Source organism: Poromitra crassiceps (assembly GCF_964638095.1).
Source record: "Poromitra crassiceps genome assembly, chromosome: 8".
In the NCBI taxonomy this organism is placed as follows: Eukaryota; Metazoa; Chordata; class Actinopteri; order Beryciformes; family Melamphaidae; genus Poromitra; species Poromitra crassiceps.
Window position 1 is genome coordinate 52,432,253 of NC_139629.1, and position 26,200 is coordinate 52,458,452.

Genomic DNA, 26,200 nt, shown 5'->3' on the forward strand with positions numbered 1-26,200 from the left:
AGACAAAGAGCTGCCGCGATCATACTTTTGAAACACACTTAAAGAAACGCGATGTGTCTCTCCCTGTAGCTGAGGTCTCTCCTGACTTGCTTCCTCAAATGCTGGCCAACTCTCGGCACTCTGCAACGGCCTTAGCTCAGACTGAGACTCGATGCAGACTGAGGGGGCATGAAGGTTTTGTAAGAACGGACAGCTACTTTATGATTGGATATCGCTTTATGAGGGGATAAGGTAGTCAGTTTTGAGCCATAAGCACCGCCCACTTCAAACCCTGCCTCAGCAAACAGTGAAAACTGGGAAATGGCGATATTTAGGATTTGGGTTGAAACTAATGTCTCTTGCTTTTTTGAGACTTACAGTTAGTCAGATAAGCCCCTAAATTACATAGTTGGAAGGTTTTGGTGCATTATGCTTGCCAGGGTCTTGAACGTTTGTTTGTCACAGCGTTTCAGCTTTATTTCATACTCGTTTCTGCTGCAATGGCACCCGGAAGTGCTTCCTTGTTGTGGTGACGTCACACTGATGTCACGTGTGATGTGATGTCACACTGCACATTGAAAAGCTGGCAAAGTGATCCTTTAAAGAGGACATGAAACATTTGATCATGTGACTCTAGTTCATTTGCATTTCACATCAGAAAAGACAGGACACTGCTTTCAAGTCTGACATTTACCTAGATTTGCTAGAAAGATTAACAACATTGCAGATTCTCACCAACTAGGGCGCTGCTAGATGATGTCACTAGGTTGACTGTACAGTACAGAGGTAAAGATTTGGAATGTTTTGATGAGTTAAAACAACCACATTCCAAGTCAGAAACACAACAGCATATGCTGTGAGCCTGTTAGAATTCAAAATCCTTACTACCAAGTACCAACACTTGGTTCAACCCATTGCTGTCAACCTAGTCATCCAGCAGCGCCCTAGTTGGTGAAAAGCTGAAATGTTCATCTTTCTAGCAAATCTAGGTAAATTCCAGACTTGAAAGCAGTGTCCTGTCTTGTCTGAGGTGAAATGCAAATTAACTAGTCACATGATCAAACGTTTCATGTCCTCTGAGGCATCTGAGTCTGTGACGACATGCTTCACTTTCTCCCTCTCCTTCACTGGTCCCCCTCTGCCCCCTCCCCCTCTGCCCCCTCCCCCTCTCCTTCACTGGTCCCCCTCTGCCCCCTCCCCCTCTCTCTGCCCCAGCAGGAGGCACAGCTCCGCCAGCCGCTGTTGCATCTTGGGAATTCCAGACAGCTGATTCTCCAAACGCAGTTTCTCCTCCTGAGAGGAGACGGAGAGAGGAGAGGAGCAGAGAGGAGCAGAGAGGAGAGGAGCAGAGAGGAGAAGGGACACAGAGGGGAGAGAGGAGACATGTTCTTATTGAATGAAAAAAAGGCAGAGATCTGTTCCGAGATCTGATTGGACGATATATATATATATATATATATATATATATATGATTCAAAATACAATGCTACAGCATGCGCTAGGACGCATCATCAGTGATGTTAACTGGGGTCGTAAGGTGTTTCGAACATCATACACCCTCGCCCAGTAGACCCAGCCGAGGCCGATTAAGACCCCGACCCGCGTCCCGGAAGCAGCCGCTCACGGATCAGCCTTCCTACTCTGTCTGCAACGTTGCCCGCGGAAGGGTTGATCATGCCCAATCCGCTGCAATAGAGCTAGTGCTACACCGCAGCATTGAAAGACCATTCGGTGCATGGAGGGCTAAGGCTATGTGGGTTAATCCAGGCCGTGCTCCTTCTTCATCTCACCAGACCCTCCCAAAAGGCAATCCTACTATGCCGCACCATAGACAAAGAGGATGCCTCAAGGAGGCATGTGCGCTGCACGTCATTCGCCTGCGGCGAGCACCTCGCTCTAATATATATATATAGATATATATAGATATATATAGATATATATAGATATATATAGATATCTATCTCTAGATATCTAGATATAGATACTGTAGATATAGATAATATATATTATCTCTCTCTCTCTATATATACAGGACTCTGACAGATAGACAGGTAGACAGACAGACAGGCAGATAGACAGGCAGATAGACAGGTAGACAGACAGATAGGCAGATAGACAGACCTGTAGAGACAGACGGGTGGAGGCGTCTAGAGGCTCAAACCTCCAGCCTCCTTCTCCATCAAACTGGAGGAGGTGAGAGTGATACTTCCTGTTTGGACAGGAGAGAACAGTCAGTACTCTGTGTGTGTGTGTGTGTGTGTGTGTGTGTGTGTGTGTGTGTGTGTGTGTGTGTGTGTAGTGGCATTTAAACTTGAAGTCTGGATCATGTCTGGCTAGCAGCTAGCAGGATATTTTCCGGTTTGACGTTTTTAAACATGAGGGGTCTGTGTTTAGAAACAGCTGGAAATGGTCAGTATTCTCTCTGCCAGTGGGCGGGGGGAGGGGGTGCGGGAGCATGCACGTTATTCCCTACAAGGCAAATAGTTGTCGTGAGTCGTCGGCGGCGCTGTGCTCAACAGCTTTAGCGAATCTTTAACCAAACTCCATTCAAAAATATGCCGTTTTAACTCGAGGGTCCATTCCGACCGCGAGGGGTGGCAGTATGCCAAAAATGAGCGTTTCCGCCTTTGTTACATAAAGCCGCCCAGTCAAGATAGTGGTCGGACCGTCGTCAATCACTGGGTGATTTATTTTACAAGTGGCATTCAAGTCATATCTGACTAGTTTTCAATGTATTTCTCCCCACAAAAGCTAGGCTAGGCCTATGCCTCACTTTTTCTGACATGGATCAGCAGCGCAGCAGTAAGCTCTCTCCTCTCCTCGGTGTGATGCACGGACCCGCCTGCCTGCATAGCTGAAGCGCGTTGGGATCCCTATATGCTCTACCAAACAATTCAAAGCCGTTTGCAGCACTTGAGGAAACCGTGAGTTTGCTCGTTTAATTCGTTGATATAAGCGATTGCCCGAACGATTAATTAATTAATAAACTAGTGAACGTGAAGTGCCACCACCCGCCCACTCAGACATGATCGGGATCATGAGCTGCCAGAGTTAAACAGCAGCCGCTTTTCCTATAATGCGGATGCTATACCCGCAACCGAGATGAATATGATACGGACTCGCGGGAGTGCGCGTAGGCCGGCTAATTGTTGTTTAACATGCAGGCCAACCGGCTAGGAGCAGGTTATAATACGGATTCCACTGCATGTTAAGAAGTTGTGTGTGTGCGTGTGTGTGTGTGTGTGTGTGTGTGTGTGTGTGTGTGTGTGTGTGTGTGTGTGCACTGACCAGAGGGAGGGTCTGTGGGTGATTGACAGCAGAGCTATCCCAACATCCTTTGCAGCCTGGAAGATGTTTCCCTCCACATCAATGCTGACGGCGCTCGTACACTCATCTAACAGAGCATACCTGGGTCTGAGAGAGAGAGAAACAGTCAGGAAACAGGTCTGAGAGAGAGAAACAGTCAGGAAACAGGTCTGAGAGAGAAACCGTCAGGAAACAGGTCTGAGAGAGAGAGAAACAGTCATGAAACAGGTCTGAGAGAGAGAAACAGTCAGGAAACAGGTCTGAGAGAGAGAGAAACAGTCAGGAAACAGGTCTGAGAGAGAGAGAAACAGTCAGGAAACAGGTCTGAGAGAGAGAGAAACAGTCAGGAAACAGGTCTGAGAGAGAGAGAAACAGTCAGGAAACAGGTCTGAGAGAGAGAGAAACAGTCAGGAAACAGGTCTGAGAGAGAGAGAAACAGTCAGGAAACAGGTCTGAGAAAGAGAAACAGTCAGGAAACAGGTCTGAGAGAGAGAGAAACAGTCAGGAAACAGGTCTGAGAGAGAGAGAAACAGTCAGGAAACAGGTCTGAGAGAGAGAAACAGTCAGGAAACAGGTCTGAGAAAGAGAAACAGTCAGGAAACAGGTCTGAGAGAGAGAGAAACAGTCAGGAAACAGGTCTGAGAGAGAGAGAAACAGTCAGGAAACAGGTCTGAGAGAGAGAAACAGTCAGGAAACAGGTCTGAGAGAGATAAACAGTCAGGAAACAGGTCTGAGAGAGAGAAACAGTCAGGAAACAGGTCTGATCACAGCAGCTCCCATCTTTCTATTTCTCCAGCACAGCTGCGAGGCAGGATCACAAGTTGCACGATGGTGCTCATGTTTGAGTCAAATAAGAATTAATGCTCTCCTCATTATGTTAAATGCAGTTATTACATTAATTGCACACTTTTCATAATGTCCTAGTCTAATAACTGTTTTATTTGTGGTCGGACTGAGTCGGTCTCGAATGTTCTATGTGGTAACATACATAGCCATAACTAAAGAAACTTCACTGTTGTACATATTATGTATCATAAATTATAATACTATGGAGGGGGGATATAATCATTTGTTTGGGCTGCCGGAAATAGCCGAGACAAAACCTTCCCATCTTTCTTACATCTGCTTTCTTCAAAGAGCTGGACTCCATAATTCTGTAATACATCTGGAATTATAAGAATCATACAATTTCCAAAATTCACTTGCAAAAAGCCAAGTCTGAAGGAGGGTTGGCCTTACCTTGTTTAGGCACTACTGATTGGGCTGCTAATGTTAGGGCTTTAATGGTTTGGCGGAAAGTGACTCCTGGCAATCTCAAATTCTCAGGGGCCCCAACTGTGGCTAAAAATGGAGGCCAGCTCTATTGCAAACTCCTCCCTGTCAGCCATGTTATTTTCTAAGCTAGAGGGGCCCGGGGCTCTAGCAAATTTAAGTTTTGTTGTGAAAAACTCTTGACAGAATCCTAGGCCAGGTTAGGAGCGTTTTGACTATACCGGATATTTCTGGATTTGACCCTGGGTTGGCTGCATGAAGGACAACGCCTTAATGGTACGTGTTCTACCAGCTGAGCCACCGGGATGCCCCAGCCCAGCACACTTTAACGCTAGGTAATGTCATCTTGTGGTGTTGACTACTACTACAGTCAATAAACAGTGGATTAGTAAAGCAGTCAGTAAACAAGTCAGAAAGCAGTCGGAGTAAACAGTCAGTAAACAGTGGGTGAGTTACCGGTGGTAGAACATGCGGGCCATCCCCATCCTCTGCTTCTCTCCTCCAGACAGAACGTCTTTCCAGTCACTTTCTGCCTCCCAGCCTATACACACACACACACACACACACACACACACACACACACACACACACACAGAGTAAGCATAGTAACACTGTAAGGGGACAATCACATGAGAAGTGTCATTAGAAAAACGGGTTGTCACCAAAATCATTATTTTCTGAAGCTCCTCTCTCGTGTGACGTGTTGCGTTTTTCTAGTGGTTTTTAGGGCCGCATAAAAGTTTAAATATGTTCAACCTTTCAGCAAAACGTGCGGAGTCACACCATTCATCAATGTCAGTTGGGCCAAGCAGCCAATCAAATCAAGCAGAAGGCGGGGTTTCCTTCGTTTTGATGCGTCCCGACGGGACCCGATGGTCGGGTAGGGCCGGATATGGGCTGGTTTCTAAAAAAAAATTAGGGCTCGGGTCGAGTAGGGTTTGATTGTCTTGGGCACGGTCCGGGCTAGGGCCTGCTCCTCAGAGCTCCACATGCAGCCCTGCTTCTCAGAGCTCCACATGCAGCCCTGCTCCTCAGAGCTCCACATGCAGCCCTGCTCCTCAGAGCTCCACATGCAGCCCTGCTCCTCAGAGCTCCACAGGCAAACTGTTTTGCCCGACGCGGTCTGCTCAGATGTTTTTGGAGTGGATGTGCCTGTAGCGATGCTTCTTGGTGTGATCACCCCCTGACACAGTATCACTCCTCCTCCTCACCTCCCTCCCGGTCCAGGATGTAGAGCAGGCTGACGGTACGCATGATCTCCTCCAGGTCTGAGTCAGTGAATCCTCTGAGGATCATCTCCTGCTGAGAGTTTGGGTAGATCACCTGATCCCTCAGAGAGCCCACCGACATGTAGGGCCTGCAGGACAGGACACAGCACTGCATCAGTACGTACTCTGCTACATCAGGTATCAGGTATCTGCTACATCAGGTATCAGCATCAGTACGTACTCTGCTACATCAGTACGTACTCTGCTATATCAGGTATCAGGTATCTGCATCAGTACGTACTCTGCTACATCAGTACGTACTCTGCTACATCAGGTATCAGGTATCTGCATCAGTACGTACTCTGCTACATCAGGTATTACTCTGCTACATCAGTACGTACTCTGCTACATCAGGTATCAGGTATCTGCTACATCAGGTATCAGGTATCTGCATCAGTACGTACTCTGCTACATCAGTACGTACTCTGCTACATCAGGTATCAGGTATCTGCATCAGTACGTACTCTGCTACATCAGGTATTACTCTGCTACATCAGTACGTACTCTGCTACATCAGGTATCAGGTATCTGCTACATCAGGTATCAGGTATCTGCATCAGTACGTACTCTGCTACATCAGGTATCAGGTATCTGCTACATCAGGTATCAGGTATCTGCATCAGTACGTATTCTGCTACATCAGGTATCAGGTATCATCAGTACGTATTCTGCTATATCAGGTATCAGGTATCTGCATCAGTACGTACTCTGCTACATCAGGTATCAGGTATCATCAGTACGTATTCTGCTATATCAGGTATCAGGTATCTGCATCAGTACGTACTCTGCTACATCAGGTATCAGGTATCTGCTATATCAGGTATCAGGTATCTGCATCAGTACGTACTCTGCTACATCAGGTATCAGGTATCTGCTACATCAGGTATCAGGTATCTGCATCAGTACGTATTCTGCTACATCAGGTATCAGGTATCTGCATCAGTACGTATTCTGCTACATCAGGTATCAGGTATCATCAGTACGTATTCTGCTACATCAGGTATCAGGTATCTGCATCAGTACGTATTCTGCTATATCAGGTATCAGGTATCATCAGTACGTATTCTGCTACATCAGGTATCAGGTATCTGCATCAGTACGTATTCTGCTACATCAGGTATCAGGTATCTGCATCAGTACGTATTCTGCTACATCAGGTATCAGGTATCATCAGTACGTATTCTGCTACATCAGGTATCAGGTATCATCAGTACGTATTCTGCTACATCAGGTATCAGGTATCATCAGTACGTATTCTGCTACATCAGGTATCAGGTATCATCAGTACGTATTCTGCTACATCAGGTATCAGGTATCATCAGTACGTACTCTGCTACATCAGGTACTCTGCTACATCAGGTATTACCGTAAATTCCGGACTATAAGACGCACCGGTCTATAAGCCGCGGGACCAAAATTGACTATTTTTTTCTTCTATAAGCCGCACCGGTCTATAAGCCGCGGGTGTTTTGATGTTTAATTACCATATGAAAGGGTTCGTGCACAGAGAGGAATGTCGGGAAAGAGTTGGCTGTTTGGGGAAGCTCCCATTTATTAACATTTCAACAAAACAAAACAAAAGTCAGGTCACTAATCCCCAGACAAAATCACACAACAATAGGCTATATGTGCAGCAAACCTGTAACCAGAGAAGTCAAGTCACTAATCCTCGTCTTCCTCTTCTTCCTGCGTACTGAAACCACCAAAGTCCTCATCTTCAGTGTCGGAAACGAACAGGTTCAGGGTGGCTTCGTCAACCACTCTCCTCTCTCCTTCATTGTCACTCAAAACCAACGAACTCCTCTTCGTCACTGTCGGCATCGAACAGCCTCTGAAGCCTCTGACGGCCCTCAGCGCCAGCTGTGGCGGCGTCATCCTCTTCATCCCGCAGCAGTCCAGCGTTTTGGAACCCGTTGGTGATTGTGGATGTTTTCACACTCCTATAATATTCCGTGATCTTCCTTTGTGTTTGTCCTCCTGCTGCACCGTCCAACGCCTCACCATTGACTCATCGATGCCCAGGTTACGCGCGGCTGCTCTGTTTCCCTCTTTTAATGCGAGATTGACTGCTTTCAACTTGAAAGCTGCGTCGTGTGAATTTCTGCGTACCTTCCCCATGGTAAGTGAGAGTGTTGCTTCTACTGCTCGTCTTGTTGTGAATATTCCTTGATCTTCCTTTGTGTGAATTCGCCGAAGTTTGTGATTTTCTCCTGGTAGTCGGGGGAGGGAGTTGATGGCCGAGTGGCCGTTTGCTTACCGTAATTACCATATGTAAGTGGTCACGCACAGAGGGGATTGTCGGGAAAGAGATGGCTGTTTGAGGAAGCTCCCATTTACCGTATTACCGTAACATTTCAACAAAACAACATAACACAACACCACCGTTGTTTATTTTTACAGTGCACACAGTGTCCGCGGTGTGGTGAAAAGAGGGCAAGAGAGGAAATTAAAACAGAAGTGGATTTATAGTTAGAAAGAGTGCTAAAAAAGAGAGATTTTATTTGTATTTTTTTTTTTTTTTCTGAAAAAATCCATAGATAAGACGCACCGTTATATAAGCCGCAGGGGCCAAAAAACGGGAAAAAAGCCGCGGCTTATAGTCCGGAATTTACGGTACTCTGCTACATCAGGTACTCTGCTACATCAGGTACTCTGCTACATCAGGTACTCTGCTCACGTGATTATGATGGATTCCAAACAGTCTTTTTTGACAGGTGATTTAGGCTGTTTGACATTAAACATTGTTTGTAACAAAAAGTTATGCTATAGCACCTTCAACCACACAGACAGTGCTGCTGGACAACCACTCTTCATGGCCAGTTTAGGACTGCCAATATTTAGCACAGGCCAAAGATTTTCATAATTGTTGGTCATCATTCAAGACCCACAGTAAATTATCTATTAGCACCAAAGTGATTTGCAATACCTCAAAATGAAGATGTACGTCACTGGGTTCACCAGAAAAAAAAAGTGAGCTTTTAGCATGTTCTGTACTCTACTTATAGCCATTTATATACACCCTGTTTTCACCAAAAAGGTCTCTCTGAGAAGAGAAATTGCAGAAAATTGCATTTTTGTAAAGGACACTATCTCAGGCAGAACTCGCTCTCAATTCTTTTATTTTGAACTGTATTGACATCAGATATGTAAATATTATTCGTTATGACACAAATGACAAAAAAATAAATAAATATATATATATACGGTATATATATATATATATATATATATATATACATGAAGTGCTTTTTTTACATTCAACAATACAGTTTACTCAGTGTAAGTGAGTGTGAATGTGTGTGTGTGTGCGCGGGGCCCATGTGTGTCTCTTTACATTACATTACATTTCGTCATTTAGCAGACCTAAATGACCGTCCTGACCATCCTGACCTCATTCTGAGATGTGGGCTCACAATCGGCTCCTCATCTGAAATAAAAGCAACATATCCTCAGTAAACTATATAATCACATTTAGTACAGAGACAGTGTAGTGTACTAGTGTCTCAGTAAACTATACGATCATAGAATGCAGAGATCAGTGTAGGCTCTCTCTCACACACACACACACACACACACACACACACACACACACTCCTTACCGCAAGATCATCCGGGTCCTGTCGCATTGGAGTCCAGTCTTCCTCGCCCTCACATGGAAAGTGGCCGTGCTGCTTGGCTCTGTGTGAAAGCAATTTCTGTGGCGAGGCTGCTGTTCTCCTCCTCACAAAGTTGTGACTCCGTCTCGTCTCTTTCGGACTGGCACACAGGAACGGGGTCCAGGGACCAGGATCGATCATGTTGGTCACGGGTTTGACTACCGCGAACAACTGATCGATGTCCGCTGCCCTGCAGCAAGCCGACCAGCTCGTGCAGCGCGCCGAGGGGCGTTTCAATGGCGTTTCTCCTCTCTGCACAAGGAAGCGCGTTTCTCTGTTTTCTGTTTTTCCTCCTGCTCATTTCAAAACAACAGCTGCGGTATGTGTTTGTTCACGTGTTGTCGGCTTGTCTTTGAGGCCAGGGACCTGATACCATGTCACAGGCTGGGGAAGTCTTTGAACTACGCGCTGCACTAATAAAAACAAAAACACGTCAAACACGTCTTTGGCGTGGAGGGCTATTCCTGATAACACGTTAAAGACGTCTTTGGCGATGAATGAGTTAAGGCATTGCCATTTATTATATTCCCACATTGCAGAGTGTTTTTTTATGACGTAATGATGGTATTGAAACTAGGGATGTCAATTTTCGGTTAATTTCACTTTCGATTAACCGACGCTAATAATCGATTAACCTATCGGTTAATTCATAATTTTTTAATATTATTTTTTTTTTTGTCTATTTACTCAATGAGCTCATGCCCAAACAAGGCGTGTCTATTTAGATGCTGAAATGTTAATGCTTTTTGTGTTAGAAATTCTAAATTCTAACACAAAAAGCATTAACATTTCAGCATCTAAATAGACACGCCTTGTTTGGGCATGAGCTCATTGAGTAAATAGACAATTTTTTTTTTTTTAATATTAACTGATAGACCGACAGCAATAACCGAACAACGACGTTAGCGACGGTTAATCGATTAACGGTTAACCGTTGACATCCCTAATTGAAACTGATATTTTCAAATAACTCCAATATACGTTGTAGCGACTACTATCAAAAAAGTCCGCTACAGAGGCTGAGTAGGCTCTTACTGTGACGCATTCAAATAAATCCATGTTTGAGTTCAGATACGTTTTAGACAGTTTATTAAATGAAAGAATAACAGGCAAAGTACTGAGATAATAAAGCAAGTAGTGAAACGACGACGGTCAACAGAAAACATCGGAGCCAAACTCACCCTCTAACATCAAGCCAGACGCCCAACTGCTGAACAGGTTAAGTACTGAATGAATGAGTGAACCACACCCCGTGCTAACGTGAAACCACACCCCCTGTACGAACCGACCAATCACAAGCGACAACGGCCATCAATGAACGCATGCAGCTCAATCACCACGTCACGTCAAACAAAATAAACAACATAGGCAATATAGATATCATGGCTCCTACATACGGTATTATCGTATTACCGCCCAACCCTAGTGTGTGTGTCAGGCCACTGAGTGCTACTTAATGCCCCTCAGCTGTGTGTGCTGCAGGGCAGACACACACTGACAGACAGACACACACTGACAGACACACACTGACAGACACACACACACTGACAGACACACACTGACAGACAGACACACACTGACAGACACACACACACACACTGACAGACAGACACTGACAGACAGACACACACTGACAGACAGACACACACTGACAGACAGACACACACTGACAGACAGACACACACTGACAGACACACACACACTGACAGACAGACACTGACAGACAGACACAGACAGACAGACACACACAGACAGACACACACTGACAGACAGACACACACACAGACACACACTGACAGACAGACACACACTGACAGACAGACACACACACAGACACACACTGACAGACAGACACACACTGACAGACACACACTGACAGACAGACACTGACAGACAGACAGACACACACTGACACAGACACACACACACAGACAGACAGACAGACACACACTGACAGACACACACTGACAGAGCCAAGGAGCTACATTGTATGACTACATTGTTTCAACTCTCCTTTGCCCTTTTTTTAAGCATGTATTTTAATAGTAAATAAAGTAAAAGTAAAAAATATCTTTGATAGTTGAAGAATCCGCCTGATCTGTATTCGCACCACAACCAAGGCTACCTAACAGTTAAGATAGGATTTGCAAAACAACATTAATGTAATTGCTTTGGGGTAAATTCTTAATCTAACAAACATTAGTTCTCTGAGAATCTCTTTCATTCATATCCATAACCCAATCGATATTGAATTGGAAATCAAAATTGATTCACAGGGTATCCTGAAGTTAAATTCAATACCTTTCAAGACCCTTTCAATATATTTTAAGACCTCAATCAACGCCACTTTCATCACATCAGTTATACATTACGTTAAGAGTTATAGGGGTGTAAATCACAAGTTTCATCACGATACGATATTATATAGATACTTTGGACAATGATATTTGCTGATATCAAGTCTGCCACATTATGATTTAGATTCAAATCGGGGTCTGCGATCGATATGAGACAATATATGCCCATTTAACACAATAGCTAGAAAAATGAATAGCTCATCAAACGGCGATTAAGACTTTTTAATACTTCCTTCATTTCCCCTAAATTGATTTATCAACTTTTAATACATTTCAAGACCCCGGGGATACCCGGGAAATCAGTGGCAATACCCTGTATATACCCTGTAATACCTCTGTATGACTTTTTAATAAATTTTAATGAAGAATTCTGGTACAGGATACGGGATTCTGGTACAGGATATCAATCCTCTAATATATATGTATTACATAAATACAGCACATATAAAGTAAAGGAATGTTAATGACTTGAAACATCCATACAGTAAATTAGGCCTCCTGCTGTTTCAAACACAGCGGCCTCGCGTAGACAGAGATGCCACCATCTCTCCACAGACAGAGATGCCACCATCTCTCCACAGACAGAGATGCCACCATCTCTCCACAGACAGAGATGCCACCATCTCTCCACAGACAGAGATGCCACCATCTCTCCACAGACAGAGATGCCACCATCTCTCCACAGACAGAGATGCACAGAGTATCACTGCTGTATCTCAATGCGTCATTTTTGGCAGTTTGTAAGTAAAAAAATAATCAAATGACTGTAGTTTAAAAAACATCCATTGTTCTCAGGTGGGACAAGGCTCAAAACTATAAGCAGAGTATTGATCACTGTAAGCAAATTATTTAAACAGCATGCGTATAGGAATGATTCAGGACCAAGCTTTTTGATCACTATAAGTGGTTGATCACTGTATTAGTAGTAGTATTACCTCTGAGGGATATAGAACATGTGCTGTGGGTCGGGTCTGTGCAGAACTCCTCCGTACAGCGGCCACAGGCCACTCAGGATCCGGAACAGTGAACTCTTCCCACAGCCGTTAGGCCCCGTGATCAAAACGTTCATCCCCTCATCCACCTGAAAGACAGACAAAACGTTCATCCCCTCATCCACCTGAAAGACAGACAAAACGTTCATCCCCTCATCCACCTGAAAGACAGAGGAGGGGGCAGACAGTACTTTACACTAGCCTGTACTTTACACTAGCCTGTACTTTACACTAGCTCCTTTTCAAACTGTTTTTTGTTTGTTTTCTGTTGGAGTTGACTTAGGTTTGCTTAAGTCGTCTTGGTTGTTATTGGTTTTATTCATTTTTGTTTGTTTGTATAGAGAGCCGCAGGAATGAGACTGGAAGTATACTTCTGGGTTCTTCAGTGGAAAAGTCTATGGGATTTAACATGGGGGTTTCACGTAAATGCATAAAATAAGGTCTGTGGTTAGCAAAAGTTTATGGGAACGTGAATTTGGGTTCCGCGTGATAATCTTCACAAACGTGTTCACAATTAGTGGACGGGCTGCTCTACCTCCTGAGCTACAGCTGTCTCTCTGTCTGGGTTAAGCTGCTCTACCTCCTGAGCTACAGCTGTCTCTGTCTGGGTTAAGCTGCTCTACCTCCTGAGCTACAGCTGTCTCTCTGTCTGGGTTAAGCTGCTCTACCTCCTGAGCTACAGCTGTCTCTGTCTGGGTTAAGCTGCTCTACCTCCTGAGCTACAGCTGTCTCTGTCTGGGTTAAGCTGCTCTACCTCCTGAGCTACAGCTGTCTCTCTGTCTGGGTTAAGCTGCTCTACCTCCTGAGCTACAGCTGTCTCTCTGTCTGGGTTAGGGCCCAAACACAGCGGGGCTCGAGCACGAGCTGGTCACAACGTACTGACTTCATGCCTAGTATGAGAGCAGTGGATGGAAACACGCATAATTTTACATTTGATTTTGCAGATTTTCTAAAACTTTGGTTAAAATTGTGATACATTTGTATGGAAACCCAAGAGTCTCACACTCTGCCCCTTAGGCGGGATCCCAGGCACACGATATCTCTTAGAAACACATAAGCACCTTATGCGGCTGATAGCACTTTGCTGTATTGTTGAATGTCAATGATGTATGTTTTTTTCCCTTTCTTTTCCTGTCTGAGCCCGTTTGTCTTGTTCCTATATTGTTCTATAAAAAAGAAGAAAAAAAGAGTCTCTCTCTCCGTGGAATTTCAGTCTATAATCAGATAATCAGTCCATTGTTTCTGAGGCTCTGCCTGACGCAGTACTGTGTGTGTGTGTGTGTGTGTGTGTGTGTGTGTGTGTGTGTGTCAGTGAAATGCTAATGAGCTGACATGGCTCCATCGTGACCTCTGACCTCACAGAGAGATGGACGGATGGAGAGACAAGTGAAGAACAAGAGATGGAGAGGGAGAAGAAGAGATGAATGGAGGCTTTGGAGAGGAGCGATGAGATCAACAGAGGAATGAATGAATGGAACGAGGAAACGAGGGAGTGAGGGAAGGAAAGGAATGAGGGAACGAGGGAAGGGAGTGAGGGAACGAGGGAAGGGAGTGAGGGAACGAGGGAAGGGAGTGAGGGAACGAGGGAAGGGAGTGAGGGAACGAGGGAATGAGGGAAGGGAGTGAGGGAACGAGGGAAGGGAGTGAGGGAATGAGTGAACAAGGGAGTGAAGGAACGAGGGAAGGGAGTGAGGGAACGAGGGAAGGGAAGGGAGTGAGGGAACGAGGGAAGGGAGTGAGGGAACGAGGGAAGGGAAGGGAGTGAGGGAACGAGGGAAGGGAGTGAGGGAACGAGGGAAGGGAGTGAGGGAACGAGGGAAGGGAGTGAGGGAACGAGGGAAGGGAGTGAGGGAACGAGGGAAGGAAGGGAATGAGGGAAGGAAAGAAGGAAGGAGGGAAGGAAGGGAATGAGGGAGGCAAGGGAGTGAGGGAAGGAACGAGGGAAGGAAGGGCCGAGGGGATGAGTGAGGGAATGAGGGAAGGAAGGAGGGAAGGAAGGAAGGAAGGAAGGAAGGAGGGAATGAAGGGAGTGAGGGAATGAGGGAGAGAGGGAAGGAAGAGGCATAGGCGTGGAGCGGCTACTGAGGAACTGCAGACAGAATGGACCAAAGCCAGTTTCGCACGTCATCAGATACGCCTGGAAAAACAGAGCAAACTATGCCGGAAACAGTATTTCCTCCTTAGCTTTGCTGCAAGGATGTGGAGATATGAAGAACCAGAAGACAGGTTTGAAAGCTGATGCCCCACTTCCCCCCAACAGAGAGAGTGTGACTCTAATGTGTTAGGCTGACAAACATTGTTACAGCCAGCAGGCAGTGGGCTTAGCTAACATGGCACAGGTCACAGGTGTGTGTTTATGGAGTATTTTACAGTGGCTTTGAACGCAGCTCAGCCAATCACAATCAAGGTCCGGAACGATCGTTTTATAAACTGTTACAAACACACTGTAGACTCTCTCTTGTTACTATTGTCTATCTTTTTCTTTAAGTCATCCTAAAATAACTAATCACAATACAACTCTTACTGATTTCATGAGTCTAATTCAGAAGGTATTCAGAATATACAGAATGTAATGTTATTCACATGTTTTTTCACGTTTTTTTTCATGTATTTATTATTTCTTGTGTTTTTTATATTACATTTAATATTTATGTATTTTTTTTATCAAAATTGTACAGATATTGTTGCTCAACATTGTTTTATGTTGTTCATTGCTTTGCCAACACTCACAATAACAAGCTAAAGTATTTTTTGTTGCTGTGGCAGTATTGGAGCAACACTGCCGCCATGTGGTCATGTACATGCACTACTGCTGCTGCGCGTGCGTGTGTGTTACCTGTATGTTGAGGCTGGACACCACCACGTCTCCAGTAGGCGTGATGATTGGCAGGTTCTCACAGCGAATCCCATTCTCCACAGTGATCACCTGACCTGTACAAACACATTCTCCACAGTGATCACCTGACCTGTACAAACACACGCACACAGAGATCCAAAGTGGATGTCACTTCCTGCCTTACCATGCGTACCAGCGTCTGGACAAAAAAAAGAATGGTGGTGAACGGAGAGAGATGTTACTTTTTTATCCCGTTTGAATTGTGTCACGGGATACACATGCTCGTCAAGTAAAAGATAACTTTGCAAGTCAATAAAGTGGCACTATAAGTTATGAATCAGAAAGACTGTGCACAACATGTTGGTGTTAAGGGCTGTCAATCTTTCTCTATAATCCAATTCGATTTTCAGTGCTTTACTATTTTTAATATTCAATTTCTTTTTTAATGAAGTTTTAATTCACAAACATTTTAAAATAAAACAGTAAAAAAAAAAGTATTTTCTTTTATTTTGTTTCGGTCAGAGTGAAATGTTATCTCTCCTGATTCTAAACATAGTTGAATCGCTCGGTTTGACCAAGTAAAACTCTTTTATACGCATTTTATGAAATGTAGATGGAAAAATGAATAGCGGATGAAATCCATTGGTTTGTATACTGAATGCAGAAGAGGATGTGACTTTGGTGATAGACAGCGATCACATGTAGGATAAAAAAGAACAGGACACGACACGTGTTTGTAACGTTACTACAATTAAATCCCTACATGGAACTTTTAAACTGGTTATGAAATACTGGTGCCTCTATGAGGAAATGAGAGGCAAGCGAGGCAATTGGATATTTCTTTATCAGTATTTACATGCCTGCCCACCGCTCCACACTGGAGTAGCCTGTAGCAGAGAAGAGCAGCCGGGCAGTGAAGTGCTGCCCGGCCAGTCGCCAGGAAAACCAGGTCTTTTCTCTCTCTCAAAACAATTGAAAACGAGATAGATTTGATTTCACCAGAGGCTGAGGGCAGCAAGACAAAAGACTGCTGGAAATAACAAGAACGTTTGGGAATAACACACAAGAAGGTATGATCCACTAGCTCCGCCCCAGGCGTCCGCACAGGCATCGAGTGAGGCTGCATGTCTGCAAACAAAGCATTGCACAGTGCCCCCGGGGGCCGGGAGTATGCGCTGTTCACTGCGCGCTCATGAGATTATCATTGTCAGCCACCTACTGTATATCCAGACAAAGAAAACTTCAACAGTTCATCACGTGACAAAAGGATTTGTTTTCACATGCTGGTTGGCCAAGGTGAGACACATGAGATTCGCCGTATAGAAAAAATAAAAATAAATAATTAGTTTTTTTTTTTTTTAATAATTGACGTTTATTAATATTTATGCAAATCGAATAACATTCGAATACCAAAATTCGTTTTAACAGCCATAGGTGTTGGTGTGACGTATATTGTGTGACACGAGAGATATAGTCGATTGCGCGGTTTCATACAAAACTAAACGTTACGTTTCAGTTCCAGGACAAACTGTGACTTTCTTGACATGCATAGTTACCTTTTAAATTGATCAAATGTACATGTGGACCTCGTGGCACAATTCAAACGGGCTAAAAAAAAAGGATTGTCTCGCTGTTCATATTTGTTTCAGACGCTGGTATGCATGGAAAGGCAGGAAGTGATGTTCACTTTGGCTCTCTATACACACACACACACACAGCTGTTTGTCACCTGCATTTCTACTCTTTGTAAACTTTGCTTTAAGACACATTTTTTTAATTATTATTATTGCTATTGTTGTTGTTGTTGTTGTTATTATTGTTGTTGTTGTTGTTTACTGTTGTGCTCACCTCTCATCTGCAGACGCCCCCCCACCCTCCCTCCCCCTCCCCCTCCCCCTCTCTCTCGCTCCTCCCCGGTGGTTGAGCGACAGTAGATCCCCTGGTTCACCTCTTCAAACACCTCAAACATCTCAGACACTCTGGCTGTGTAGCCTGCCAACTCTGTGAGCTGAGAGAGAGACAGGGGTGGGGGAGAGAGAGAGACAGGGGTGGGGGAGAGAGAGAGAGACAGGGGTGGGGGGAGAGAGAGAGAGAGACGGGTGGGGGGAGAGAGAGAGAGAGAGACAGGGGTGGGGGAGAGAGAGAGAGAGAGAGACACACACAGGGGTGGGGGGAGAGTTTGTGCCAATGTTAATTTTCTGCAAAAGTCAGGACACTGGTGGACGTTTAGTGAAGGGGGCGGGGCTACAGTAGTACGGTCATAGAGTCGAAGGGGTGGGTAGGGGGGCGGTGGGAAGGCTGTGGTCCCATCCTCACTCTGCCTCTTCTTAAATAGCCTCTGTGGCTAAAAGTTTATTTAGCTATAAACTAATTTCCTTCAAACACATCCAACAGGCACACATTTGAGAATACCACCACTGAGGTGCCCTTGAGCAAGGCCCTTAACCCCAACTGCTCCAGTGGAGCTGCTCAGTGGCCAGCAGGTCAGACTGTGGCTGTACTGGTCAGCTTCCAGGTGTGAATGTGAACAGGGCACTCCTGAAAAAGAGAGCATTGATTGCTCTCAGTGAGACTCCCCCTGTATAAATAATGGTTAATATGGTATATATATATATATATATATATATATATATATATATATATATATATATATATATATATATATAATATATAATTATTATATTATAATAATTAATTACTAACTACTAACTAACTAATAACTAATTACTCCTTGGAGAAAGTAATACGTTACACTACTTGTTACATAAATTTTGCGTTACTCCTAAACAACGGTTGAAATTATTGTTCGGGATGGTTCGACGGGGCGGCGGTGGCCTTCTGCTACTGCTGTATTTTGGTGAAAGTAATGCAAAAGTAGTGTAACAAGTTACTCTACACAGACAGTAATATTCTAAAGTAACTTATTACTTTCAAATGACAGTAACTAATATGTAGTACCGTAAATTCCGGACTATAAGCCGCGGCTTTTTTCCCGTTTTTTGGCCCCTGCGGCTTATATAACGGTGCGTCTTATCTATGGATTTTTTCAGAAAAAAAAAAAAAAAAAAAAAAAATCTCTCTTTTTTAGCACTCTTTCTAACTATAAATCCACTTCTGTTTTAATTTCCTCTCTTGCCCTCTTTTCACCACACCGCGGACACTGTGTGCACTGTAAAAATAAACAACGGTGGTGTTGTGTTATGTTGTTTTGTTGAAATGTTGTAATACGGTAAATGGGAGCTTCCTCAAACAGCCATCTCTTCCCGACAATCCCCTCTGTGCGTGACCACTTACATATGGTAATTACGGTAAGCAAACGGCCACTCGGGCAACAACTCCCTCCCCCGACTACCAGGAGAAAATCACAAACTTCGGCGAATTCACACAAAGGAAGATCAAGGAATATTCACAACAAGACGAGCAGTAGAAGCAACACTCTCACTTACCATGGGGAAGGTACGCAGAAATTCACACGAGGCAGCTTTCAAGTTGAAAGCAGTCAATCTCGCATTAAAAGAGAGCAGCCGCCGATCAAACAGAGCAGCCGCGCGTAACCTGGGCAAAAGGGACTGTCCGTCCGGGGGAGAACTACTGAACAACTCCCTCCCGACTATCAGGAGAAAATCACAAACTTCGGCGAATTCACACAAAGGAAGATCACGGAATATTATAGGAGTGTGAAAACATCCACAATTACCAACGGGTTCCAAAACGCTGGACTGCTGCGGGATGAAGAGGATGACGCCACGGGGACTGCCCCCTAGTCCGATACCTCACGAGTCCGATACCTCACGAGTCCGACACCTCATGGTTTTGGGTTAGGGTCTGGGGGAGGTTAGGTTTAGGCGTGGGGGTGGGAGAGGTTAGGTTTTGGGTTAGGGTCTGGGGGATGTTAGGTTTAGGCGTGGGGGTGGGAGAGGTTAGGTTTTGGGTTAGGGTCTGGGGGAAGTTAGCCTCTTTTTTCGGACTCGTGAGGTGTCGGACTCGTGAGGTATCGGACTCGTGCCATGGCACCTGAAGGAGAGAGGAGAGTGGTTGACGAAGCCACCCTGAACCTGTTCGTTTCCGACACTGAAGATGAGGACTTTGGTGGTTTCAGTACGCAGGAAGAAGAGGAAGACGAGGATTAGTGACTTGACTTCTCTGGTTACAGGTTTGCTGCACATATACGGTAGCCTATTGTTGTGTGATTTTGTCTGGGGATTAGTGACCTGACTTTTGTTTTGTTTTGTTGAAATGTTAATAAATGGGAGCTTCCCCAAACAGCGATCTCTTTCCCGACATTCCTCTCTGTGCACGAACCCTTTCATATGGTAATTAAACATCAAAACACCCGCGGCTTATAGTCCGGTGCGGCTTATAGAAGAAAAAAATAGTCAATTTTGGTCCCGCGGCTTATACACCGGTGCGTCTTATAGTCCGGAATTTACGGTATATAACATTTTGAAAGTAACTTGCCCAACACCGATTGTCAGTTAACAACATTAAACCTTACGCTAGATCAGTGGTTCCCAACCGGTGGTACGCGTACCGTAGGTGGTACTTGCGACCCCTGGTGGTACTTGGAAGGCTCTGTGAAAATTCAAAAAAAAAAAATTTTTTTTTTTTTTTTTTTTTTTAAGTTTTTGTGCAAAATCCATGGTGGTCATTAGTAGTAGTTTTCAAACATGTGAAAGTGAAATAATAATAATAATTATTAATATTATTGGCAGTGTTTCTCAAGGTAGGTGGTACTTGCGCCCCCCCTGCTGGTGGTACTTGATCCCTGGAATCCCAAGGTTTAAATTATGAAGTGGATCAAAACGTGAGGGAATCGTAAAAGAGCTGTAGTAGAGGAGAGCAGCAACGATGAAGCACAAGGAGGTGAAGGCAGCAGTCAACCCAGCACAAGTGCAGCTGCTGCAGGTTGCACATAGGCTGCAGGTTGGAATAAATTTGCCTCCTGCGTGAACTGTGCATAGCTGAATACAGGCCCGTAGCTACCATTGAGGACACCGAGGTCATGACCTCGGTATTTTCCACACCAAATTTTTTTTTTTTTTTTTTTTTTTTAAATAGCCCTGGTCCCCAGATCTATTAATCTGTCATTGATGTTTTAATGCGACAGTTGATCGGAAATGCAACAATTTGCTTCCTCTCTGTGTGCTATAGAAGAGAGATAACTCACAACATTCAGATTTTGCATTGAGGCTAGATTGGGGCTAGACTTTGGGGACAGTTCTATTGAAGTGAATGGGTAAGTAACTCCCCTGTAAGTGATGTTTGTGTAGATGGGCCATTGTATTTAATTGAGCAGTATTCTGCCATGTGACCTGTATGCAGAATATAAATTATATCATATGGGGAGACATTTATTTTTTGTATCATTTTAAAGCAACAGCACAGTAAAGAGGATATTAATCTAACATGATGTATGTAGTTCTTTATAGATCTAGCCTCTTCATTTTGCTCTCAAAGTGCACCAGATTGAAGCATTTTACTTTAAAATGGACAAAATTTTCTATCCGGGGGTGCACAGCCCCCCCTGGTCCCCCCACGCCGCGCTAAAATGACCTCAGTATTTCTCAAACTCTGGCTACGGGCCTGGCTGAATAGACTGTATTTTAACGTCGGTCATATGGTGGTACTTGGAGAGCCAACTACTTTCTCAGGTGGTACTTGGTGTAAAAAGGTTGGGAACCACTGCGCTAGATAATGCCCACATACTGTATCAGCACAAATCTCTATCATAATGAGGAGGACATAAGATCTCATAAGATCACAAGATCTTTGTTTCTGAAAGATGGAGACAACTCCACACGAGACTCCAGGATTGATTCTTCTCTCCGGGTCCAACATACAGCGTCAGGCGCTCTGCCATCAACACACTTCCATTGCCAGCCTTCAAAATAAAAGCATAGTGCTCTGTACGCAGCCTTCAAAATAAAAGCATAGTGCTCTGTACGCTATCCAGAAAATAACGTGAATCACAGCCTTCACCATAGAAATAGCTTACACTGGCAACATTTACTCTGACAATGCAGCAAGCCTGTTTATCTCTGCTTTTCACCTTACCTGCTGCAACACAGGTCGACTCAGCATGGGTCCCTGGTTCTTTAGCTGTTAGCTTTGTGTTGTTAGCATGTTGCCTTCCGGGACTTGGAGAGATTTGATCTTGTGTTGTTCACACTGGTGGATAAATTGCTTCTGGCCTGGGTAAAGTTTGCACTTTACCATCACATTCCCATCCTTTCGTGCAACAAATTCGAAGGATGTGCATAATCCACCCATCAAAAGTTGTAGACTGCACGCTGCCATTTTCCCCACGCATCTGACTGTCTCAACTCCAATGAAAGGTGGTTGTAGATCAGTCACTCTGTTTACAGTGCTATGTTGACAGCCATTACGGACACCGTCGTTTCAGGAAGTTATCCTACAATGGATCGGCTGGAGGGACAAACCAAAGAATCGTCACTCCTCATGCCTAAAACCTAACCAATCGTCACTCCTCATGCCTAAAACCTAACCAATCGTCACTCCTCCCCTCCCCACAGCCCATCCATTCTAGCCACACAAAGACGTCTCTTTACACTCAGCTGTTGTGTTGCACAATCAAGTGAATGAAAGCACATGTGATGTTTTCTCCATAATCCTGCAGATTCAAACCCGATCCTGCTGAAAATTGAATAATTTATGTAACGCAAGTAACGACTTGAGTGTTTTATTAGTAACTGTAATGTGATTACTGGATTTAGGAACAGTAATGCCTTACACTACTCGTTGCTGATAAATAACAACTCTGAAAAATAACAACTTTGTAGGACAACTACTTGCATGAGCTCACCTCCTTGGAGGAGCTCATCATCTCACCTCCTTGTAGGAGCTCATGATCCTCTCCACAGCGTCGGCCGCGGCGTTCAGCAGGCTCCTGGCCGTGGTGAAGGCCTGCGTCCTCTCGCTCACCAGCTGCTCCTCCTGCATCAGAAGAGCTGCTCGCTTCACCTCCGCAGAGTCTGAGAGAGAGAGAGACGGACAGACTCTATACTGCTCACCTGGCATAATCCAAGTAACCACAAGCCCTCAGATGGCAAGTTGACGTCAAAAAGACGTCATTTGTTTGAAGCTGAAATCTGCACTGTAGCAGGCTACAGTATTTGTTGGAGCACCTGTCTAGAGTGCAGATTTGGGCTAAAAACAGGGTCTAAATGTATTTTCAAGTCAACTTGTCATCTCAGGGCTTGTGGAGAATTGGATTATGCCTGGTGAGCAGTATACCCCCCCCCCCTCTCTCCTCATGTTAACAGGGTAGGCTAGCCAATACCATTGACTACCATTCATTGTGCTAAGATAATTAAGGGGCTGTGACCTAGTCTCGCAGTGCCAGCCGGAGATGATCTACGTTTGGAGCACAACTCTCAAAAGTGGTTAACGCCCGCCCACAAGACAAAAAAAAACATGCGTGACAGACACATGAATTGACCAACCACAGACCTCGTGGGCGGTGCATTCAGAATGTAACTGCAAACTTTGGCTGCCTTCTTTGCTCCAAATCATTCAGTTCGGACAATAGAGATAAACTACGATCCTGCAAGACAGCCTATCTACTGTTTGATCCTGCAAGACAGCCTATCTACTGTTTGATCCTGCAAGACAGCCTATCTACTGTTTGATCCTGTAAGACAGCCTATCTACCGTTTGGTTTGACTTTTATCGCTTCTCTCTTCACGGTGTTCCACTGAACAGACTGTAATATGGGAGACGCGCTGTATGACGTAACTTCCGTCACAGCCCAGCCAACCAGATTACGCCGGAGGCATCTGCCTGGCACCGACAGAGGTCTCGTGTGATTCAGACCCTCCATCGCTGGAAGCTTGATGGCGTCGACGGTGGGTCTGACTGACTACGTGAGACTAGCTGTGACCAGTCATGGTCCAGCTCTATAAGTCACTCGGTTGGTTGGACGTACGGTGCGGTTGCGGATACGTCCGCCCTGCATGCAGGATCGAAGGACCATTTATTAGGGAGATCCGTCCGGGCGCAGAGGGCCCGGAGAGCACCGGATCTCGCGAGGGGATTTCTGGACTTCCCACAGATAGGTTTGGAGAAGCAAGCATCTGCTGTTCGTTTGATTCTAGCTTGCATTGTCTCAGGCACACTCTTTAGAGTATGATGGAGGTCCCACGTATCTATAACCCACTCACCTCCTGGATCCAAGGCCCAGGGGCGGCCATGATGTGACATGTTGAGCAGTCTGTGAGCTCACCGTGTTCAGAGTAGCCGGTGGCAGTGATGATGGGCACGGCCACCATCACCAGGCCCGCAGCACTCCACACGTACTTCATGAGGAACTGCTCCAGCATGACGAACCACAGCCGCTTCAGCAGGATCCGATGGATCTGAGAGGACAGACGCTGGTACGCCCTCTGCAGCTGGGACATCTCCACCTGCAAAACAAACACACCGTCAAGACAGCTGGGAAATCACCTGTAAAACAAACACACCGTCATGACAGCGGGGACATCTCCACCTGCAAAACAAACGCACCCAAACACGTCGTCAACACAGCTGGGACAAGTCCACCTGCAAAACAAATGCCCGTGTTTAGGTGCAAGCACATTGTTAACACAACGGGGACATGTCCACCTGTAAAACAAACACACCGCCATGACAGCTGGGACATCTCCACCTGCAAAACAAATGCACCCAAACACACCGTCAACACAACTAGGACAGCTCCACCTGTAAAACAAACACACAAACACACTGTTAACACAGCTGGGATGTTTCCACCTGCAAAACAAACACACCCAAATACACCGTCAACACAGCTGGGACAGCTCCACCTGCAAAACAAACACACCCAAATACACCGTCAACACAGCTGGGACAGCTCCACCTGCAAAACAAACACACCCAAATACACCATCAACACAGCTGGAACAGCTCCACCTGCAAAACAAACCCATCCAAACACACTGTGAACACAGCTGGGACAGCTCCACTTGCAAAACAAACACACCCAAACACACCGTCAACACAGCTGGGACACCTCCACCTGTAAAACAAACCCATCCAAACACTCTGCACCTAAACACACTGTGAACACAGCTCCACCTGCAAATCAAACACACCTGGATCAGAACATCACTTCATATGGTAGCTGTGTCTCACCTTAGCGGGTGATGTCCTCACCTGACTTCATATGGTAGCTCTGCCTCACCTTGTGTCCGCTGTAGAAGGCGATCTCCTCGGCGTTGGCGATGATGCGTGAGTGTTGGTACCTCAGCTCTCCCTTGCGTCTCGCCTCCTCGGCAACCAGCTTCCCGAAGCGCGGCGAGCAGGCGCGCAGCACCAGGCCCGTGAGCGCCACCACCAGGCCAGCAAGCAGTGAGGGCCCTGTGGTGTTGGCTCCTGCAGCACGGTGATCAGAATCAGTTTATAATTTTTTAAGTTCATAATTTTCACAACAACGTGTCTTCAGGAAAGCTCGCGCTTTATATATATATATATATATATATATATATATATATATATATATATATATATATATATACATATATATATACTGTATATATATATATATATATTTATTATTTTTTTTTTTTTACTGATGGGTTCCCAGATTGAGGGGGACCTGATGGAGTTCAGTCCAGAATTTTGTGCAATTCGGCATAGTGCCACCAACTGATACCTTACACACACAACATAATACTGGGCCGAAGTGCCAGCAAACTAGATTTGAAGGCTGTGTAGCGGCCTGATAATCTAGTATACATATGGATGAAGGCTGTGTAGCGGCCTGATAATCTAGTATACATATGGACATATGGGCGTAGCTAGCGTGACGTCACCCACTGGTTTTTGGACTCATTTAGAAGCCTTGAGGTTGGCATTTTGACCGTCGCCATCTTGGATATTTGGAGCCAGAAGTGACGAGAAGAGCCGCAGCTCCGCCTCCGCCTGCTATTGGTCCATGATCAGCAAGCTGCACGATCACTGGACAGGCGACGTGTCAATCATAGTCAAAGCATAGTCTGCTTTATGGTCTATTTGACTCTAAATGGGAGCATAATTGACTAAATGAACATCATGCTGTATTGAAGAAGATTGAAAGTAGCGATCGAGACATAAACTCATTAGAAAAGTGTTACTGAGGTGATTAATCAAGTGAGTACTGCCATTTTCCCATTCACTCCCATGTAACAGGACTTCTTTTTGCAGCCAGTTGCCAGGAGTTGCCCCTTGCAGGTTTAAGTTACTTCCATATTGGCTTCATAAACTGTGCTATGAGCTAGCCCAATGGCTACATATTTTTTACAGTCTATAGTTTAAACACACACACACACACACACACACACACACACACACACACACACACACCTTTGGAGTGAGCGGTGTGCAGCAGGGTGGAGCAGGTGACGAGCACGTCCAGGACGGGCTTGGTCAGGTTGGAGTAGAGATGGGCGATGGAGGCTGAGAACATCAGCAGGTCCTCGGTGAGAGACTGGTCCGGGTTACACAGACGACCGTCCAGGTTACTGACCCGGTAATACGT

At 45.1% G+C, this 26,200-nt stretch overlaps 1 protein-coding gene across 1 annotated transcript in view; it reads right to left on the bottom strand.

Annotated features, from left to right (window-relative positions):
* Positions 1-1,152: 1,152 nt before the first annotated feature.
* The window catches only part of abcd1 (ATP-binding cassette, sub-family D (ALD), member 1), a gene marked incomplete at its 3' end in the record, with an annotated part of 42,165 nt that continues 17,117 nt past the window's right edge, over positions 1,153-26,200 (bottom strand). Inside the window, exons 6-17 of the mRNA XM_083641300.1 lie at positions 26,026-26,200; positions 24,866-25,056; positions 23,909-24,089; positions 22,516-22,658; positions 17,515-17,674; positions 15,667-15,761; positions 12,774-12,919; positions 5,769-5,914; positions 5,014-5,098; positions 3,268-3,393; positions 2,101-2,188; positions 1,153-1,272 (exon numbers count right to left, since the gene is read on the bottom strand). Coding sequence (XP_083497426.1) covers positions 1,153-1,272; positions 2,101-2,188; positions 3,268-3,393; positions 5,014-5,098; positions 5,769-5,914; positions 12,774-12,919; positions 15,667-15,761; positions 17,515-17,674; positions 22,516-22,658; positions 23,909-24,089; positions 24,866-25,056; positions 26,026-26,200 — 1,656 coding nt within the window. The remainder of the gene's footprint in view (positions 1,273-2,100; positions 2,189-3,267; positions 3,394-5,013; positions 5,099-5,768; positions 5,915-12,773; positions 12,920-15,666; positions 15,762-17,514; positions 17,675-22,515; positions 22,659-23,908; positions 24,090-24,865; positions 25,057-26,025) is intronic.